The sequence below is a fragment of the Numida meleagris genome, chromosome 11 (assembly GCF_002078875.1).
Source record: "Numida meleagris isolate 19003 breed g44 Domestic line chromosome 11, NumMel1.0, whole genome shotgun sequence".
In the NCBI taxonomy this organism is placed as follows: Eukaryota; Metazoa; Chordata; class Aves; order Galliformes; family Numididae; genus Numida; species Numida meleagris.
Genome location: NC_034419.1, coordinates 18458449 through 18474600, shown reverse-complemented (window position 1 = coordinate 18474600; position 16152 = coordinate 18458449). Strand labels below are relative to the sequence as shown.

General features: G+C 48.5%; 2 protein-coding genes across 8 annotated transcripts in view; one reads left to right on the top strand and one right to left on the bottom strand.

The window, feature by feature from the left end:
• ITPR1 (inositol 1,4,5-trisphosphate receptor type 1) overlaps window positions 1-6386 on the bottom strand; it is a 152857-nt gene extending 146471 nt beyond the window's left edge. For all 6 annotated transcript variants that reach the window (XM_021409097.1, XM_021409098.1, XM_021409099.1 and 3 more), the window contains exon 1: window positions 6243-6386. The gene's annotated coding sequence lies outside the window, so the exon portion shown is untranslated. The remainder of the gene's footprint in view (window positions 1-6242) is intronic.
• Window positions 6606-16152, top strand: part of SUMF1 (sulfatase modifying factor 1) — a 29311-nt gene continuing 19764 nt past the window's right edge. Inside the window, exons 1-3 of one of the 2 annotated variants that reach the window (XM_021409467.1) lie at window positions 6606-6696; window positions 12879-13052; window positions 14264-14338. In XM_021409467.1, coding sequence (XP_021265142.1) covers window positions 12879-13052; window positions 14264-14338 — 249 coding nt within the window. In that variant the 5' untranslated portion in view covers window positions 6606-6696. Of the gene's footprint in view, window positions 6697-10405; window positions 10638-12878; window positions 13053-14263; window positions 14339-16152 lie in introns of those variants that run through there. The other variant, XM_021409466.1, reaches the window with a different exon arrangement.

The following is a 16152-nucleotide window of genomic DNA, read 5'->3' as shown; positions in this document are numbered from 1 at the left end:
TCCTCGCTGTGCCCTGTAGTCCCACGATGTGCTCAGTTCTCTATTATCATATTTTCACTGCGGTTTATTGCTCAATTAAATAGAGACTTGTGATTTTATACGTGCTTTTCAGAAACTGGGGCAGCACTTTATCAAAGTCTTCTTCCCTATTTCGATTTTTTAGGTAAGCTCTGAATCTCAAACTGTGCTGAACTGCCTCATGTTAATCCTGCAGACGGGAAGCTCCACAGCCAAAGTTCAGTTTTGGTTTTTAACAGAAAAGAAATCTGGTTGTTAAGAGTAGAGACAACAAAAGCTAAAAAGCAAACAAAGGTCTGCTTAATGGCAAAGCCATTGCCACGCATAGGAAGACTCCCCTCACTTAGCAGGCACCACCAACATCACAAAGACTCGGTCAGCTGGGAACCCAGCAAACCATGCAAACCTAAGGGTTTGAATCAAGCAGAATTGGGTCCCTGGTATTTCTGAATTAGGCCATGCAGGATTACATCTTTTAAACACCCCATGACTCCCTAGATTTAAGCAAAAGTCGAGTGCTGGAGCACTTCTGCAAACTGAAACTTCACAAGATTATTATCCGATCCAAAAGTTGGACGTATAGCCTCAACCCAATGTTGCTCCTAACACACACTTTCCTAATGATTTCCATGTGCTTGAGATGGGAACACCCCAGCATTTTGTATCTATTTTTACAGGTGCAATTCCCCTCATGAAAACTGAAACAAAAAAGCTTGTGTTTCCCATTTTTATTTCAATTAAAAAAAAGAATAAAGGAAGGTTTCCTCCCGGAGGGCTGTGAGAAAGGTTCATAAGAATGCCATTAAAGTAGCCAAAGCAAGGAGGAAGCACCCCTTTTAAAGATCACCCAGCGAATAATCACTCCTCTGGGGCTGCAGGATGCAGCACTGCCATTTTCGAAGCTTCTGGTTTAACAGATCATAGCACACGTACCCCAGCGGGAAAGGCAAAGCAGAAGAGCTGGGGCCATGGAGCAAAGGCTGCAGGCTCCAACAGCAGGGACTGGTATTGTCATCTTAGAGATTACACATTTTAAAAGATATCAGCACAGTATGTTTATCTACCACATGATCTTGTTTTCCATTTAACTGCAGCCTTTCATGCCCAGGAGCCTGCTATCCACAGAAATTTTCTTTTGATGAACTGTTAGATTAAAAAGGAGAAACGTACTTTCTCAGAGAAGTCTTAATGCTTAAAACGCAGATTTTTCTACAGTTTGCAGGTGGAGGATGAGGAGGAGGAGGCGGTGGCACGTGGGACTTAGCGCAGGGCACGCAGCAGGCTGAGCCCAGAGCCTGCGGCAACACCTCTCCCAATGTGCTCCCGCTGCACGGCGCTCAAGCACACATTTTCCCTACTCTTGGAGTAAGTTGGAAGATACACCTAAATTCATCCAGCATGATGATGGCCAAGTTAACTGCGTTCTAGCCATACTTCTTGCTGCTGCGCAGATAAACCAATTTATTTACAGTCACCATTCCTATCAGAAAGTTACTCAGAAGGTAATACTTAATAGGTGCAATGAAGCTCAGTTTAAGAAAAAGAAACATAAAGGAACACACATAAAGGAACACATTTCGCCAACTTCAGCCTCAAGAACATCCTAAATACAAGTAAACAAATACGCGTGACACTGATTATTATTACTTGTCCAGAGCAGCCAGGTAGGCAAACAGGCACCTTGCTGTGACAGAAAATTCACCCAAACACTCCTAACCAGGCGCTGGGCAGGAGAACACTGTGACAGGCATCTCCTGCAGCAGCTGTCAGGCTGATGGCAGAAACACAGCTGACAAATCCCACTGACAGGCATCTGCAGGAGCCAAAAAAGAGCACCTATCAGAGATGCATTGTCAGGGAACAAATCATTTTTAAAGTTTCAAACCAAATGTGACCTGACAGCAACTTTTTAATTCCATTACAAGAGGGCAGCACTTGGTGAAGCTGATGGTTACTGAAGTCCATACTTACTGGCTTTAGACCTGATGGGAGAAAGCAGCCTAGATGCCAGCCTCCAGGTGAGGCCCTACAAGCACATGGTGTTTTCCAGAACATTTTATTAGCAGGAGAGGCTCGGAACACGCCAAAAGAAACAGAGCAACCAGTGTCACGGGTAAGGAGAGTGAGCATGGTTTACAGCATCTACTGAAGCCTGGCCAGGGCAGGAAAGCACATAGAACACAGCACCCTGCATAACCATACACCTACCAGCCCTCACTCACAATGGGCTGTTTCCTACAGCCCACACTTCTTTCCTCAAGAGTTGCGAGCTTCTAGCAAATGCAATGCTCCCTACATCTAGCAGAGCATCTTTCTTCTGCCTGTCCATCTCCCCAAACTCTCCTCGCACAACTCTTTCACCTTTCCTGAGCGCTCTACTTCCCACCTCCTCCTTTACCTTGGCGGAGGTTCTCTGCCCTCCATGGTATCGCTGGAGTCTCCTTCCAGGATTGGGCTCTGCAGGATGGCTCCTGGTAGCTTCAGGTCCCCACCGGGGGTAGCGCCAACGCTTCTCTTCCCCTAGCAGGGCTCTCCAGCTGAAGGCTTGTGAGTCGTACCCGGCTCCCAGCCGCAGCAGCCCTTTGGGGTGAGCTCGCTCCTTCTCTCCTGGACACCTCAGCAGGCAGCCAGGTCTGCAGAGAGAGCCCAAGTGCCTGGGACAAGGCACCAGGAGGAGGAGGAGCCCCCGCCAGCACATGACCAGCACGTGGGCAACCACTGGTGGCCAGGGGACCTACTTTGCACCCTCCTGACCCAAAAAACCCAGCCGCTGTGGCTGCGGTGCAGGGGAGGCTCAAGCTCTCGGGCTGGGTGAACGTGTTGGCCTCCCAGCAGCCATGTTCTAGAACACAAGCACGAGTCACTCTTCTGAAGCAAAGGTCTGAAATACTCTACCAACTTACAACAAGTATTAGCAACTGAATCTGCTTAACCCTTGCAGATGGAGAAGCGGCCAATGCTGAGTTATTTCAATCAGAAGATACAACAGTCTTCATTTAACCCTTTAGATCAAGCACCATCAGCAAACAGCATCTGCCCCTGTGTCTCCAGGTCTGCATGGGCTGCAGACAGGGCATGGATATCACATTACAATTAACACTTCTTTCTTCAGAACTTCCTGGCAGATTTCTCAATTTTTCAAGAGGAAGAAAGAGATTGCCAGGGTGCAAGCCAAATATTTGTAAAATTTTCACACTAAACTGCTACTAAGCAATTCCCAGAAATTATTTAAAAAAAGCCACAGTCCTCTGGCAGCAGACATTTTTGGCCTACTGTGATCAGATTTCTTGTGTGTACATGGACAGAGATCACCGCCTTCTGACTTCAGACACACAGCACAGGGCAGGGATGAGGAGAGAATGAATCCTTTAAGTACACATCATTCCATCTGGTTTCGGTATCCAGGCCTCTTTCCCTATAAGTCAGTATCAGGTTACTCCAACAGCAGAAACATTGTTAACATCTTAATCCAAAATTTCACTTCAGCACTCCCTTTTCCCAGAGCCTTTCACCAGCCCTTGCTGATCTGCTCAGCAGTGATGGGAGAAGCACAAACACTGAGCTCCCTGCTCCACCCCACCAGTGAGCAATCTGGCACACAGGGACAGTTACACTGCTGCTAGCTGTATGCCAGCAAAGTAACGCCTGCTTCCATACACACTCCTCACGCATTTTTCTCTCCACAGAGTTAACTTGTCCAGGTCCATAGTGACTTTCTTCTCACTATACAACACTGTTAGGAAGGAAAAATAAGTTCATTCTGATGCAAGATCTGATAGGCTTCGCCAAAACCACAACTAGGAAATAAGCTTTTCTGAGTTTAGAACCCACAGCTGAATTCTTCAGCTTCACTCCAGTTAGAGCTACAGTTTCCCAAATGGGAGATGCATGACAGAACCACTCTGAGTCACCACAGACATGGATAGGATCTGCCAATGGGCTTTGTAGTCCCCTGCCTTACAGTACCCGTAAATCAGCACCTGCGTGCACTCAGGCTGGAGTACAGTGGCTGTAGGGAACTGCTGAATGTTTTTTCCCCTCATCTTCTGTACTATTACACAACAAAAAGCTACTGAAGCAATAGGAACAAGTGAAAGAACTACGTCAGGAAGCAGAAACTCATTTGGAACATTCCATAAGGAAGATGTTTATGAACCCAGATTCATATCACAGCCACAATGTGACAGAACTGCTGCCTTTACGTAACTTTCTCCCAGCACTCCACTTTCCAGCTTTAAGCCCCTTCAATCTCCCTAAGCTGCTCTGTGAGCTGCTTCCCTTCCACCCACTTGTGGGGTCCTGCAGCCCTCCTGCCCCAAGGTACAGCCCTACAACCACAGCTGCCTTTACAGCCATGGCCTAACAGCACCTCAGATCTCATTATGCTTCACCACTTGTTGCACTGCAGACTCGTAAGGAGCGCACCAAGGACCTTGCACAGCGTCACCAGGGAGCAATGCGGTCAGCTCGCTGACTGCTCCATCCAAGGGGCAGAACAAGAAGACAAGATGGGGCTCTGCATGCCTGGGTGCTGCTTTATACAGCACTGAAACACAAGTTTGGCCTCAATAGCATCCATCTCTACGGTGCAGCGCCATAAGACCCAATGACCCCTCCTCCCCCCTTCATTTACAACCAGGGACTGCTGCTGGGTGCCCCTCCCCACACCTGTAGCTCCAACAGTCGCTACCAAAGGCTCCAGCCATGTGTGCACCCTCATGCTCTCCACGCTCCAGTGCTGGTGCTCATGGCCAGCAAATCTTAGAAGACAATTTCCCACAGTTAAGCTCCACCCCACGATTGCAAAGGCAAACCAGGGTTACTCTGTTGGTTTAGTTCCTAATTTATGAACCTCTGCAAAAGAGAACCCAGTTCCCTATTTCAAGGCTTAATGAACACTACAAAACAAGCAGGTGGGAGCAGGGGAAACACAGCTGGGCAAAGTCTTCAGTCTCAGGGTAGTACAAGGTGTTTTAACAAGAAAAAATCATTACTGACAGAAAAAGATGGCTTAAAAAACATTAGAAGTAATTAGCTAGATAAACAGTTCTACTTGACAGCACTCCTGTAACAATTTGTTTGGAAAAACAATGGAATTGTTTGTGTTTTTTACACTCACAATGACTCCTTTTTGTTTACACACACCGATCACTGATCACTGCCCATTCACACGGTTGCAAGTTGCTGGGTTTTACGAGGGTCAGCTCTATTTATCACAGAATCACAGAGCCATAGAAGGGTTGGGTTGGAAGGGCCCCTAAGGCCCCCCAGCCCCTCTCTGCCGTGGGCTGGCAGCCACCCAGCTCAGGCTGCCCTGGGCCCATCCATGGCCTCGGGCACCTCCAGGGATGGGGCAGCAGCACTGCCGGGGCCTCCCCACTCTCTGAGTAAAGAACTGTCTCCGCATATCCAATCTAGATCTCCTCTGTCACCATTTAAAATCATTCCCCCATCTCCTATAGCTATCAGACCGCGTACAAAGTCGCTCTCCCCTCAGGCAGTGAAGGCCGCAGCGAGGTCCCCCTGGAGCCGTCTCTTCCCCAGCTCTCAGCCGTTCCTCCCAGCGGAGGTGTTCCTCCAGCCTGTCATCTCCACGGCCTCCCCTGGCCCCGCTCCAACCGCCCCACGTCCTCCTGGAGCTGGCTCCCGGGCCCGGAGCAGCGCTCCTTCGCCAAAGCTTCCCGCGGGGCCCCGTTACGGCCGTGACACTCTTCGCAGCGGTTACCCGGCGGCCCGCTGCCACAGCCAGAACCGCGGGGCATTAATGGCTGTGCGAGGAGACGGGTTCCCAGCAGTGCTCAGGGAGCAGCCCAACGCAGCGCCCGGCAGCGCGGTGCCTCAGCACGGAGCAACTTCGGAGGAGAAGGAGCGGGCTCAGCAGCTCGCACCCCGCGCACACGGCCGGGCCGCCGGCAGCGCAGCTCGAGGCCTTCGGAACGGGGCAGCACCGCGGGGCCGGGGGTCCCGTGCGCTATGGGACGGCGGCACCGCGCGGGGAGAGGAGCCCGAAGAGCACTGAGGAACCCGAGCGGCCGCACGGGCACGGCGCTGCTAACAGCCGAGCCCCACGGCGGCCACGCGCGCCGCTCCGCACGCTGCCCACACCGCGGACCCGGGCGGCGTGAGCAGAGTTCTCCCACCCGCAGCGGTAGCGCGGCACCGAGCGGACTCCCGCCGGGCCCGCAGCCCTCGCCCCCCCGCCCGCAGCCGCCCCCCATCCCTACCTGGCTGCGGCGCGCGGGGCGGGCTAGCGGTGCAGCCCCATGCTGGCCGGCGGCGCTGCCCGCTCCGTTAGGATGAAGGCTGCGCCGAACCGCCGCCTCAGCCACGCATCCACATGGTTACTGCGCTCCGAGCGCGCCGCCGCGCTTTATATAGCCGCGCGGGGCCTTCTGGGAAGCGGAGTCCCGGCCGCGCCGCGCGCCGCGCGCTGGAGGCGGGCAGAGCCCTGACGGAACTACAGCTCCCGGCGTGCCCCGCGCCCGCCCACCGCCGCGCCCACAGCCGGNTGACGGAACTACAGCTCCCGGCGTGCCCCGCGCCCGCCCACCGCCGCGCCCACAGCCGGGCCGGGAGCGCGGGCCCGCCGCGGAGTTACCTCAGGGAGAGCTCTGCCGGGTTGGGGTCCGTGTCAGCGGCGCAGGCCGACGCCGCTGCTGAAAGCAGCGCGCAGCAGTGGTAAATAAGCGACGCTTGCTTTTGTTTATTGTAAATACAACGGGTTGTCTTTAAAATATTCGTCTGGGTACGCGGTTCGTGGTTACACCGCAGTTTTCTGCCTGCCGTGGGGTACAGGTGGGCACGTCCGGAGCTCGGCTGCGGGCGTACGGTGCGGGAACCAACCCCCGCACCCACCCGCGGCCTCGGGTCACCGCAGGCAGCCAGCAGTGCCCGCTGCCGGGGCTTTGCTGCCGCGGAGCTGCGGGGGCAGGCCCGGCTGAGGGCTGCGAGCACACTGCCCGCCGGGCCGCTCCCTCAGCGAGATGCCGCCAAGAAGTCATGACGGTGCCGCTGAGCGCAGATGTGCGGAAGCTGCCGCCCCTTAGAAACTGAAGCAAAGGTCAGCGGTGGAGCTCTGCCGTTTCCATCCCTGGCTGCGGTACTACAAAGCCATTACTCATCAGAAATTTGGCAGAGTAATGGTGCCTAATGTCGTTAGGTAATCCTAATGAATTCCCATGTAATCAAATCTAATCTCTGGCAGAGCTCAGCAGCCAAGGGAGGCGAGGGCCGGAACGCCGGGTGCATGTAGGCGCTGTGCTTTGGGCAGCGGTGGAAGGACAGTCCCTGCAGCCAAAGCGAGGAGCTGTGCCCATGGCGCATGCTATCAGCGTGCAGAGCTCTGTTACTGGTGCTCAGAAGAGCAGCAGCAGTATGTGAGAAGTTGCACATAAAGTGAACCATGGTTGGGGGGATTCCCGTAGCCTGACAGCATGAAGCTGGGGTGCGCAGGAGACAGCAGGAGTGACCTGGGGATGTTCTGCTCCATCCCATCTGCAAGCCACCAGTTTGTTGTCCAGAGTGTTTCAGGCACCTCTCTTTGCTCCTCCTACAACAGTCTTGTCAGCTCCTTGTCTCTAGCTCCTTCTGCAGCCTCTCTGGAATGTCAGAGGCTATGTTTTCTCTCACAGAACACCTCTGCTGGGTCAGTTCTTCAGTGACTGTGGAGGCTGTGCCAGTGAAGGCCCTTCAGCCACAAATACTGACCAAGTCGTGCAAAGAACCTGCTAGATTTGAAGGGGTACTGGGAAGATAATCACAGACATTTCCAACACAAGAAAAAGTTTCCGTTTCTCTTTTGGATGCTGTTGCAAGCATAATGACTTCATAAGGCTGCTATAATCTTACAGCTTTAAGAACAGATGAAATGCTAGGGCAGCCTGGAAATGACATTTCACACTCAGAAGTACTGTGGAGTAAAGAGCAATGAGGAATAGAGTCCTATCAGATCGCTAGCAAGCAAGGGGCTGGGCTTAGGTTGCATGTAAATACAAAAAAGGGTCCAAGGAGCTAAAACTTCAAGAATTCAGGGAGGAAATACTGAAAAAATACTAAGTAGTAGATACCACAACACCTTGCAAGAAGTGTTTTTTTGTTTGTGTGTGTGAATTCTAATTTTTTTTAATGCTGCCTAATCTACAATTAATTGTTGGCTTGCTTAGACTATTTCAGTTAGAAAGCACGCCAGGCTGCTGAGTTGGTTTGCATACTTCTTCCTCTGCTGTTGTTTCAGCTGCAAAAGCAGCAGCCAGGGAAAAAGAAGAGGAGCAGAAGATATTTCAGGCAGACTGTAAGGATCAAACAGGCTAATTTGCACGTGACCTGTCTCCGTGATGAGATAGATGATCACAAAAGCTTCCAGCAAGAGTTGTCTATGCTAGCACTGCAGCACTAGGAGATGAAAAACACTAGCAACACAGAGAAATGCTAGGCAACACCTCAGCTTTTCTGCCAACTGCTGAAAAGTCCTATTTCTGTAATATTTTAAATAACAGTGAAATCAGTGTCTTAATTCTGGAGCACAGTGTAATCAGCGAGAGCAAAGAGAATAATTAAACCCTGTGCAGAAGAGATTAGCTGCCTGCCAAGTAATGACTTAGGAGCATAAAGATGATGGGTAAATGACACCAATAAAAGTTCTCAGAAGTCCTCCGGATTAGAAGCTGGAAGTTGGATGCTGTTCAGGATCAAACTGCCATTGTAATTGCTTCATTTAGTCTCCTGAGAGAACACAAGAATATAAACCTTGCTGATGGAAGTACAGAAACAAGGCAGAAAGGAATTCTAGGAAAACAAGCAATGAGAACGAGTAGGCAAGATATACCAGAAAACTGTCCCAGCTGATGGAGTTGAGCTGGTTTTCTTGAATTCCATAATGACACAGCCAGAATCCCACGGCTTTAATAAGGGCAAGTCATCTTAGCAGACTGCTTTGAGTTCCAGAAGAATTCCAGGAGAATTTGGATACCTAGACTTTGCTGCCATTTCAGTAAATTGCTTTGGAAATTTGAAAGGAGAAAATAAGTTATAATTACTTTGCATTTTCATAGATCTCTTACTGCATGGCGCTAAGATCCCTGTTTCTGCATAAAAGGAGTGTTTACGTTTTCTGACCCTGAAGCAGCAAGGGTGACTTGGTTTTGTAATTAAATTTGTATTCTTTTATTTTCCTGCACTCTGCTGATTTTCTAAGTACGTCACAGGACAAAAGGGACTAATGATAGATAATTGGAATGCATGCCTGTGAAGACTCCCAGCACTGTCATTTTAACACACAATAAAATTTCATAAAGCCAATAGAGCTAAGTAGCGTTCCTTTCCAGTACAAATACAAAAGAAAACAAACTAAGAGCCTTCTATCTAGCCATGCTTCCTTTTGCTGCGCAGTCCCAATTTGTACAGGGAAAATGATATTAAGTATATGCAATTAACATCCCACATAATGAGTAAAGATTTCTCTCGGCATAGTGGAGGACCCAGTGGATGCATTCGGCGCAGGATCCGCCTCAGGCTCCGTACCTTCCATACCAAAGCAGGACTGTGGATTTATGGCACACAGGAAAGCAGGCGTGAGCACCTGCTACTCCCCCAGCTCCTTAGCAGAGGGGCGGTGAGCGGGAAGAGCCGCTGCTCCGATCGCAAAGTCCCAGCCAGCCGAGCTGGCACGGAGTGGGGTAGCAATTTGCTTCTTGCTACTAGCAGCAAATTGCTATCTCTCCCAAGGGCAAAGTAAGAGGCTGTTATGCATCCATAAAGTATTTTTCCATTCCTGACCCGCTCAGCTTGCACATTAGCATGTTGCCGTTCACCTGGCTTGTGACAAACTGATGCTCAGCCACCTGCACTGAAGCTCCTGCAAGAAGAGCCCGAGGAGTGCACTAACAGGGCTTGGTGTTCATTTGGGAAGAAAAGTGGGGTTTTCCTTTTCCCCTCCACTTCACAGCCGTGTTCTTGCCATGAAGACTTCTTGTACCACACTTGGTAAAATCCATCTTTAAGCATGAAACATCCAAGTCCCAGGACAGGGACACAAACACACGTACCCAGGCAATTTAACATTAATTTACTTTTTCCTCATTCCTTGTTCTGAGGTGATGCTCAGTTGCACCACGTGCCATTAACAAGGGAGATGAGGGCACGCTCAAGAGAAGGCTCCGTGCACTCTTACATTGCATTTTGGTGTTGAACTCATTCAGACTAAGCGTAGCACACTGGGGCCTTAGACCTGAACCTGTCCGAGTCTCTGCCATTAATGCCATCTCCGTGCTGCTGGAACCCTCCCCCTCTAGCTTCTCTGCAGCGGTTTCCTTTCAGAGAAGGGGCCCCGCTGTAGCGCAGTGGGAGCTCGGCGCCTCTGCCCCTTTAAGAGGCGGCTGCTCACGTGACCTCGGCTGGCACGTGGTCTCCCCGCCAATATGGCTGCGCCCGCGGCCCTCTGTCGGTTCCTCCTGCTGGGAGCGGGGCTGGTGGCGACTACTGGCGCCGTGAGGGAGACGGTTCCCGGCGGGAGCTGCGGCTGTAGCGCCAGCCGGAGCCGTGGGGATGAGCGAGAGGCAGCGGCGCGGCGGTACTCGGCGGCGGCCGCCGCCGACGGCGGCAGGAGTTCTGGGCGCGGGCCGGTGAGCGGCGGGCGGTGGCTGAAGCGGGAAGCCGGGCGCTCTCTGAGGGAAGGGCGGGAGGCGTGGGGCCGCGCCCTGACGGCATCGCGTGTCCGACCCCAGCCCCACCGAGCCCCCTGAACGGCGTCCCGCAGTGCCTCATCTCCACGGTTCTGAACGCCTCCAGGGACGGTGACCCCGCCGCTCCCTAGGCAGCCCGTGGCAGTGCATCACCGTTCTTTGGAGAAAAAACTGTTCCTAATGTCCGACCTGCTAACTAACGCCCAGTGCCCTGCTTGGTGAGATGTGTTCAGTTATGGGAAACGGGATGCTGAAGGGAACAAATCTTGGCGTTTCACTATGGGCCTCACCATAGGGCTAACAGCCTTTGACTGCCCAGCACAGTGAGTGATGTTTGTTGGCCTCTGCTGTTGGATTTCTGCCTCTGTAGTTCAGCTATGATGCTTCTTAGGGATTAGTTTCTTGGCATTAGCTGTCTGTACTTTAAAGTTGGATGTTCATTAACTGCTTAATGATATAAGTGTTCCTTCTGGGTGTGATATTGCTGCAGAAACATGTGATGCCACGTTCCACCATTCTTTGCTGAAGAACGCTGTCAGGCACCTGAGCCTTGCAGCCTGTGTTAACGCCCCATGTGCTGATGTGATCATAAAGCTGACAAAGGAAGGTCCTGTTTCCAAACAGGAGGTGGAGCTGTGAAATGTGCCTTGCAGGAGGCTGATAGTCCTGTAGAATCAATACTGACTGTCAGTCTTGGACCAGCAGTCTGTCATGATTTTTCAGGTGTGGGAAATGAATTCTAGACTGTAAAGAATTAGTTAATGTTTCACATGCTTTCAGATAGTGATTCACTGGTGAGCTTTCAGTCTAGCTTTAGAGACTACTTCAAGGATTTATTTTAGTTACAGTGCATTGGAAAGACGTTGGAAGGAAGTGGTGAACTCTGTACCATGTTGTCATTCTCAAAGGCCTAAAAAATGTAAGCAGATTTATCCTGAAGCCCTTTTATGGATTCTTTTACAGACAATCTGTAAGTGCTCAGATCCTTTGTAGCAGAGAAGTGTATATGAGGACACAACTAGCTTTAAATATAGCTGATTCAAAGGAAAAGTATTTGTAGTGCTTATCATAGCCCTGCTGCAAGTTATGTGAATTTAAGTGTTGCTGGGTGAGACCCAAGTGAAAGGAGAACTTGGGAATGCTGGAAAAAAAAAAAAAAGCAGAGGGACCATTTTTACCTAATGCATTCCTGTGTTGATGAGTTAGGCAACATCTTGGCAAGCTGGATCCTGGTAGTGTCAGCCCTCGAAACATTGTGGGGGGAGGTTTTATGGAGCCTGAGCTGTCACTTATCATTCTAACAAAGGCTTCAGAATGGGACTGTGGGTGCTATTGTGTGTTGGGTGAATGGCTATTGGGCAAGGAATGGTTTGATCCACCTGTGGTCTTCAGAGGGGTCTTGGGCAACACCCGCTGCAGCAGGATGAGACTTCTGGGGCCTTTATTTTCTGAGAAAGGTGGATGGAGATTCTGTTTCCCTGGAAAATGGCTGAAACACATTTTTTCAAGCAGTTACAGTGTTCTTCTGCTGCTTGTTCTTTACTTCTGAAGCCCAAGACCAGTCGTCCAGAGTGAAATATACTGATGTGAAGGTGTGTCTCCTCTTTGGCCCATGTTGCTGCAGGCGCTGCCTGCCTGCTAGCAGTGTGGCTGATGATCGAATGCTGCGAGTGCCTCTTGGGAAATGAAGTCCCATGTGTAGTTAGTATGCAAATATGCATGCTGTGGTTGTCCTCAGAAGAGTGCTTGACAGTTCTGTAATCTTGAGTTTCTTTGCTGATGACTCAAGTCTTCGTAGGAATTGAGTTTAATGTGAAACTACTTATCTAAGAATGAGTAAAAATATCTCTGTTCTGTATTGTTTCTTGGCTTTTAGTACAATAGGAAACCATGTTTTTGCTCGCTTATCCTGGGTAAAAGTTCTGCGTTGCTCAGACTCAATGTAGAAAGAGCTACAAATGGGATTTCTGCTCTCAGTTTAAGATCTGTCTTACTGTTCCCTTCAAGCAGATAGTGACTGAGATGTCAAGGTTTTCATTTTTCTTGTGCTGTTTTCATCTATCAGGTGCTGCTCCAAGCACGGGCACCTCCAAAGATGAGATAGAGGAGGAATAAGACCAGTAAGAGGCTTTTCAGTCTTACATTTCCATAACTTTTTCATGCAAACTGTTTCCTCTGTAGATGGTTGCTATTCCGGGAGGTGTGTTCACTATGGGCACTGATGAGCCTGAAATTCAGCAAGATGGAGAGTGGCCTGCAAGAAGAGTCCATGTTAACAGCTTCTACATGGATCAATATGAGGTCAGCAATCAGGAATTTGAGAGATTCGTGAATTCTACTGGGTACCTTACTGAGGTAAGGCCGAAGAGTATAGTCTCTTCTCATTGTTGTTTATGTTGGGAAAACCCCCATTAAAAATTTAATGTCTTCTTTTTTGAAGGACACCACAATGTAGTATTTGATTGGTATTTGCATGCTATAACATTTTGGATGTAAGTAGCAGAGTGATGGAATTGTCTTGCCTTGTTGCCTAGGAGTCTATAAGGACATGAAGATAGATGCATACTGTTACTTTTTGCGTCTTGATATCTGAAATAAAAACCTTTTTTCAAGTATAACTGAGGCGGCCTGGGTGAAACTAACAGATGGCTGAAGATGTCTATGCAGATATTTTTTTTTAAACCTTTGAGTCCTAGGACATCTTTGTACCAGTACAATAATATTATTAGGTTTTGCTCCTTATTTAAGAGGAGCAGAGGTGGAGAGATTTGAATATTTATGTGATTGTTGAGGATTCTGCTGGCTAGTTCATTGCAGCTCCTTGATAACAAGCTGAGTAGTAGGAGGCTTTCCTGCCTAAAGAAGATATAATAGCAAGTATAATAATGGTTTCGTGCAGGGTAATGGGAACAATGGAATAAGAAAGAATATGCTAAAACTCTTGAAAGGAAGAAGATACCTGTGCATGAGGCACTGATCTTTCCTGACAGCTCAGTGTTCCTACACAACTTTCAGAAAACCCTGACAAACGTTTAGGCAAATAAAGGCATGGGTAATGATCAGGTCTCAAAGGAGACACTTTGCTGAGCTTTTTGATAAGCTGGTTCTCATCAGGAAGACAGGATCCTTCTAGATAGAAATAGTGCCCTAGATAAAGGAAGCCCTTCAGCTAAGTTCTTGGCTCAATTATGAAAAAAGGTTGCTTAATGTTTTCAAGTTTGAACGGGACCTGCTTGTTGCTAACAGCAATATGTCCTGAATGTTAGATTATACTTTGTAATGTTTTAAAGCAATTGGGACAATTGGAACTGTATTTCTTAATTAACAGAAGTAAAAACCATTTGCAGAAGCTCTTTGAGCTGCCAGCTGTCCAGTGGCTGTTAAGAACAATGACATCCTCCGATAAAACTCCTTCTTTTCCATTCCAAAACAGCTTCTTTAAAGGATAACTCAAAGTTGCTGTTTGAATTTCCTTGTTCTTGATGGAATAAAGCTCTAGATGTGACTGGCATCTTGAGAATGATGTTCCTTCAATAATATGATCAAATCTTTTGTTCTTTCTATAGGCGGAGAAGTTCGGCGATTCCTTTGTGTTTGAGGGAATGCTGAGTGAAGAAGTGAAGGCTGAAATCCATCAGGCAGTGAGTAACGTGGCAGAGAAAAACCTGCTTGGAAATCACTGGGGTAGATGTGTTAGCAATTATGGCAACAATATCTAAATTATGATCTCTCCAAATATGATCTTTCAAAAATATCTGTAGAATCCCATGTGCTTTGCTCTTTTCAGTTCTCTTCATCTTGGGCAAGACAGTAGTCTCTGTGGCTGAACTGCTTGAAAAGCTGGAGCTGATTCAGTTTTTTTTTTTTCTTGGGAGGAAAATGAATATTGGCCAAAAAAACCCCTGAGTTTTGTAGCTAAAAAATAAGGGAATTAATACTTATGACAAACAACTGAGAGCACCCAGGGTTTTCGTATTTAGTCATTTTCACCAAAACAATAGACTTTTCCTTGAAAATGGATAGTGTGGTAACTTGGAGTAATCACCATTGATAGTTTTCTATAAGCTAAGCTCTTGTTTGAGGGGGTACGTTGGTAGAGTTTAACTTTACCTTGGGTGAGAGGGAGAGACCAATTGGAACTCCTGATCTGCGTGAGTCTGTGCTGTAAATGACGATGGCAAAAATGTGGGATTTGTTTCCCTACTGCAAGGAAAGAAAGGTCATGGGAATAATTTAAATATTTTTATTCAAAACTAGCAGTTGTGTACTGTGAGATCTGACACAGCTGAATTGGACTTGCCAAAAGCTAGCATCATTGGTGCTGCATGGCGAATAAATGCAGCTGCGATCATCCCGGCTTCACAAGAGAAAATTCAGCTGTCGGGATAGAGGAATTCTTTTTGCCGCCTTAGTTCTGTGATTCAGAAATGGCTAACCAGGCACTCTGTTGAAAGAAAGAAACGGAATTCCAGTGTAAGTTGAGTCCTGGCTACTGGTATAAACAAATACAGTGTTGGGAGCCACTTTGCTGGGTGTGTCAGCCAGATCCTAAAGTATTGCCTGTAGTGCTAACAGAGCAAGTATTATGCCAGAGAATGGGAATGGAGCCCAAGCTGGTCTGTTTGGCTGCTTTTTTTTTTAATGAGTGTTTTCTGTACTTGTTTAAAGTAAACTTTACAGGAGCTGTCTTTCTGCTGTGTTTTTCAGTATTTCTTATTAGGTCATTTTGCAAGTTACTGGCATAAAGAGTGTCTTTGAAACAGACGCGGAGAAAAATTGTACTGATTATTTTGGTTAAGTGCTCTGGAGAGCAGTGACTGCCTGCCTTGTTTGGCACTTCTTCATGCTGTTGCTGTGGGCAAACTTCTGCTCTAAAACACTGTAATATTGTGAGAAGGTAAAAAAGTGAATGCTTTTTTTTCTCCTCTTGTTTGCTTGTCCCCTCACCAGCTGCATACTGTGACATCCGACTTCTGGGAAGGCACTTGCTTTGGCAGGGAAGAGGTGTCAGAAGGCAGATCAGTGGTGGAGCTGAAAGGAGAATTGAGTATCTGAGCCTGCAGCTTAGTCCTTTGTATAGGCTTCTGCCTGTCACAGCTCTGTCTTTTTGTTATTCTAGGATGCTTTTTCTTTGAGAGATTGTAATGTTGAGAGTACTGTGCGGAGGTTGGTGGTTTTCTTTCTTCTTTTTTTCCCTGTGACAGCACAATTTGTAGACCAGAACAGGCAAGCATTTTTCTGTTGCAGGGAAGAGAATCATCATCTACATGGATGTGGCTTTAGAATGCAACTCAGTCAGGCTGGTTTCCAAACACTAGTTGTGTGAAGGCAATGCTTATCCCCTCTTACTGAAAGGTGTGCATTGGCAGTTTGCTATACGTTGTTCTCAAGAAACATGTTGCTGTAGACAACTGGCAAGAAACTAAAACGCAGAAGCTTTCCAGCTATTGTGCAG